The sequence below is a fragment of the Silene latifolia genome, chromosome 2 (assembly GCF_048544455.1).
Source record: "Silene latifolia isolate original U9 population chromosome 2, ASM4854445v1, whole genome shotgun sequence".
NCBI classification, from domain to species: Eukaryota; Viridiplantae; Streptophyta; class Magnoliopsida; order Caryophyllales; family Caryophyllaceae; genus Silene; species Silene latifolia.
The window spans coordinates 9,106,411-9,111,319 of NC_133527.1; the positions used below are offsets into that span (position 1 = coordinate 9,106,411).

Here is a 4,909-nt window from a genome sequence, read left to right on the forward strand (position 1 = left end):
TAGCCGGAGCACTCCAGTACCTCACTATTACCCGACCCGACTTTACTTATGCGGTCCAACAGGTTTGTTTATTTATGCACGCCCCTCGTGAGCCTCATTTTCAGTTCTTGAAACGCATATTACGGTATGTTAAGGGCACCCTTGATTACGGCCTTACCCTAACCAAGTCCGTTGCACATTCTTTGACCGCTTATTCCGATGCGGATTGGGGTGGGTGTCCCGACTCACGACGTTCTACTTCCGGCTATTGTGTTTTTCTTGGTGATAACTTGATTTCTTGGTCCTCCAAGCGTCAAGCTACTGTGTCTAAATCTAGCGCGGAAGCCGAATATAGGGGTGTTGCGAACGCAGTTGCCGAGACTAGTTGGTTACGTAACTTACTTCTGGAGCTTAAGGTTCCTATTTCTCGCGCCAGCTTAGTTTATTGCGACAATGTCTCTGCTGTCTATTTATCCGGCAATCCCGTTCAACATCAGCGAACCAAACATATTGAGATTGACATTCATTTTGTTCGCGATCAAGTCCGTCTTGGGAAAGTCAAAGTCCTTCATGTCCCCGCGGAGTATCAATACGCTGACATTTTCACGAAAGGTCTTCCCAAGCACTTATTTACACGGTTTCGCTCCAGTCTTAGCGTCCGTCCTTCTCCCGCTCCGACTGCGGAGGTGTATTAGTAAATATTATGTTTGTATAGTGTATCTTCTTGTTATTCAGTTAGTATCTTTAGAAATATACTTGCCTTGTACTTAGGACCTTATTAGTTGTAATTATACACCTATATATATTGCTAATACAATAACTCCCAAATCAGGGATTATCATTATTTACACGTAAGTGTATATATATATAAACCCTTGTTCCATTTCATCAAAATTGTGGCAAACATTCCTCATAATAATAAAACACAAAAAGATGGGATCAATTAATGGAAACAAAATCTCTCAAAAACCTAAAGATTTAGCAATCATCTTAGCCTTAGGAACTGCCAACCCTCCTAATCTAATTTTACAAAAAGATTATCCTGATTTTTGTTTTTGCATAGCGGACGCGAACGGCGAAAATACTATGCCCGGTCTCAAAATCAAGTTCAACCATATATGTACGTTCGTTTTACTACTCTTATAACAACATTATTATGCTTTACAATAAGTTTTTTTTTTTGTTTTTTTTTTTGCTTTCGATATTGATTTGTGATAAGATTATGGTAACGTAAAGTCTCATTTGAGACTGGTGTACAAGGAAGTTAGAATGAGACGGGTTTAAATTGATACGAGCGCAAACTAAAACAATACCGTATGTGTGATTTGTTTACACAAACACAATAACACATCTACCGGGAAATGGTAAATAGATTTTTTTTTTTTTTTTTTGTGTGTGTGGGTAAAGAGAGGTATAAGGGAATCCGTTTCCAAAATGGACGTTTTTCACTAATTATTTAACGAAATGAATCTCAAATTAATTCGAAAATGAGTCCACGTAGGCTCGGTGTAGACGAAGCTAATGTAAAGGGTTCAAGTCGCCAGGTCAGTTGGCGATTATGTTCGAAGTCATATTTGGGATCCCCTTCCCTTCCCACAGTATCAGTACTCAAAAAAAAAAAAAAAAAAAAAAAATTCAGTCGCCAGCCCCATGGCGATTTGCATCTGAGACATTCAAAATTTCATCAAAATAAAGTTGGCTCAAATACTGGACTTTTCTAAAAAAATACTGGACTTTTTTAGTCGCGGCGATTTGAATCTGAACGATATTAACAGCAAAACTCAGGTTTGGTTTCATTTTGGGCATGGTCGCTGACCGAGATGGCGACTTAGATACAAACCTAGCTTCGGGTATGACGTTGACCCATTTTGGGTAATTAATTTCAAACTCGACCCATTCGTTAAATAATTAGTGAAAATCACCTATTTTGGCAAAAACTCGGTATAAGGACAGTTATAATGTAACCGGTTTCGTAACCCGGTTATAAATAAATACGGAATACCACCATTTTTGACATTACCAACTAAATTAGTTTACCCATGCGAAAATTGAAAAATGTTAAAAACATTTTTGAACAATTATTTCATGGAGAATACGGACAACATAAAATGGAAATATCTCACGTGCTTGCTACACGTGTTATTTATCCATGATCACAATATTTGAGTTTGGTGGTAGGTACAAAAAGTCAACAAATTATTAATTGTAATTATAAGTAATGATTAGAGAAATTAGGTTTTTCTGGTAAAAGTCGTTGAGCAACGGTCAATCGGTCATCGAGACTTCGTCGCATAGATTTTTAGAACATGCGCTCTCTATGTTGAGTGATGATTGAGTTTTTCACTACACGTTTTCACCACACCTATGTGTAAGACTTGGTAAACGGGATTAATGGTAAACGGGATCATGGGTGTCTAAGGCCACGGGCAACCACGGGCGTGGGAACCGGGCCTCCGCTTTTGATCACCGTATTGTAAGCTTTTATTAACGAAATTCAATACAAATCTCGAACTATAATATACTTGTGCATTTATTTTTGGGCCTCATTTTTTCCGTGCCGCACTGGGCCTCCATTTGTTTTAAGACGCCTCTGAACGGGATTAATGGTTCGCGGTTAGTTGAGTTATTTTGGGTAGGTCATTTTATCTGTATTACATTATTATGGAGTATATATTTGGATTAGATTGGGCTTTGTAGGATCATATCGGATTTTGGACATGTTCGGTGTATAGTTGTTTGGTCATTTCCGGGCACAATTGTTTGTATCCGATCATTTGAATCGAGTCGGATTAGTAATTAAAAACGATTATATTGGTAAATTTCACTCGAAAAGTGATTTGCAAAATTTATTGTTCATATTTTCTTTAATTATAGATAATATTAAATGTGATTTCAAACTAGCTATCTCGAATTCTCAAGTCATTCCCGACCTGGTCAGTTTCGAGCAGTGTGGTTTTAGGTCGGATTCGAGCGAGTCATGTTCCGGTTTTGCAATTTTAGCTTTGAGTCAGTTTCGAGTGGGGTTGATTTTTTCAAGTTTATGTGTATATAACTTTTATTTCGTTAAAATCTCTTTTGTGAAGGGTTTTTGAATAATAATATAAATATACATAATTCTTCTAGCATTCAATATAACTTTGATTAAGCGTTTCTAAGTTTGGCCTCCAAAAGTGAAATAACATGAAAAAAAAAGGTACTTAATTTCAACTTCAAGACGCCATTTACACCGTATTTCTAAATATTTCTTATTGAAAAATATCTGAACTTTAAGCCAAATTTGGTACTCAATAAATTATTAATAGCATAAACAAATTAGATAAACAAAATATAAACGACATTTAATTGATAGTTTTGGCTAGTATATGCCAATCAACAGATTTTGTACAAAAATATCGCTTTTTGATTGTTGTTAATTTATTCGCCTATTATTGTAGCTTGTTTAATTAGTGTTATATGATCACAAGTACAACAAGGTAAATGTAGTAGCTCCAAATATGATCTTCGTTTTTTTTTTGGAGCTACTACATTTACCTTGGTATTACTTTTGATCAGATTTAATTGATAGTTTTGACTAGCATATGCCAATCAAAAAACAATATTTTTTATTGTATTTGGAGCTACTACATTTACCTTGTTATACTTTTGATCATATAACACTAATTAAACAAGCTATAATAACAGGCGAAAAAACAACAATCAAAAAGCGATATTTTTACCAAACCGAAGAGTTTTTGAAGAAAAACCCGGAACTGGTGAACTATAACGCCTTTACTATGGACGCACGCCAAGACATGCTCGCAATTGAAGTACCTAAATTGGCAAAAGAAGCCGCCTTAGAAGCGATCAAAGAGTGGGGCCAACCCATATCAAAAATCACCCACGTCATCTTCTCAACTTTGTCCGGAGCAATCATGCCCGGGTATGACTACCAGTTTGCCAAGTTACTGGGCCTCGGCCCACACGTGCAACGTTTCATGCTCTTCCAGCTCGGGTGCTATGCGGGAGGTACAGTCCTTCGTTTGGCCAAAGACATCGCAGAAAACAACAGAGGAGCTCGAGTTTTAGTTGTTTGCACTGATATGACTTTGGCCTTTTTTCGTGGGCCCACCCAAACTGATATTGGCTCGATGATTGGACAAGCCCTATTTGGTGATGGTGCGGGTGCAGCTATAGTTGGTTCGGACCCAGATTGGGCCGCTGGTGAGCGGCCTATTTTTGAATTGGTCTCGGCAATACAATCCACTATTCCAGACACTGAGAGGGCTATCGGAGGACAACTTAAACAAGTTGGGGTATCCTTAGTCTTAGCTAGGGATAACCCGAGTCTTATTGCCAATAAAGTCGAACTACCCGTGATTAAATCCCTTAGTCCACTTGGCATTAATGATTGGAACTCCGTGTTTTGGGTAGTTCACCCTGGTGGGCCTGCCATCCTAGACCAAGTAGAAGAAAAACTCGGACTTGACAAGGATAAGTTCGACTTGAGTCGACACGTGCTAAGTGAGTTTGGGAATATGTCGAGTGCAACCGTGTTTTTTGTGATGGATGAAACAAGGAAGAGGTCGATTAAGGAAGGAAAAAATACTACCGGTGATGGATTGGAGTACGGTGTCCTTATGGGGTTTGGACCCGGTATTACTATTGAGACCCTTCTGCTTCGGAGTTTCCCCATTAATTCCTAATCCTTGCTTTGGATTAGTCTTCATTGTGAAACAAATATATATTTTTATCTCTTTTACTAATAGGATTATAATATGGAAATAGATTGTTGAATTTTTTTATTTATTTTGTACAATAAGACATTATATTGTTCAAATGTAAATGATAATATATACATATAAATACTTGCTGTTGATAATTATACTTTGTTTCTCGTAGTAATGCCATTATTGACATGAATTCATGAAGTACAAACCTCAAATAAATTGTT

General features: G+C 37.3%; 1 protein-coding gene across 1 annotated transcript; it reads left to right on the top strand.

Annotated features, from left to right (window-relative positions):
- The first annotated feature begins 912 nt into the window (after positions 1-912).
- Positions 913-4,661, top strand: LOC141628214 (chalcone synthase-like). The gene is made up of 2 exons (XM_074441387.1): positions 913-1,099; positions 3,661-4,661. Exons 1-2 carry the CDS (start codon positions 913-915, stop codon positions 4,659-4,661), a joined length of 1,188 nt encoding a protein of 395 aa, XP_074297488.1.
- The last annotated feature ends 248 nt before the right edge of the window (positions 4,662-4,909 follow it).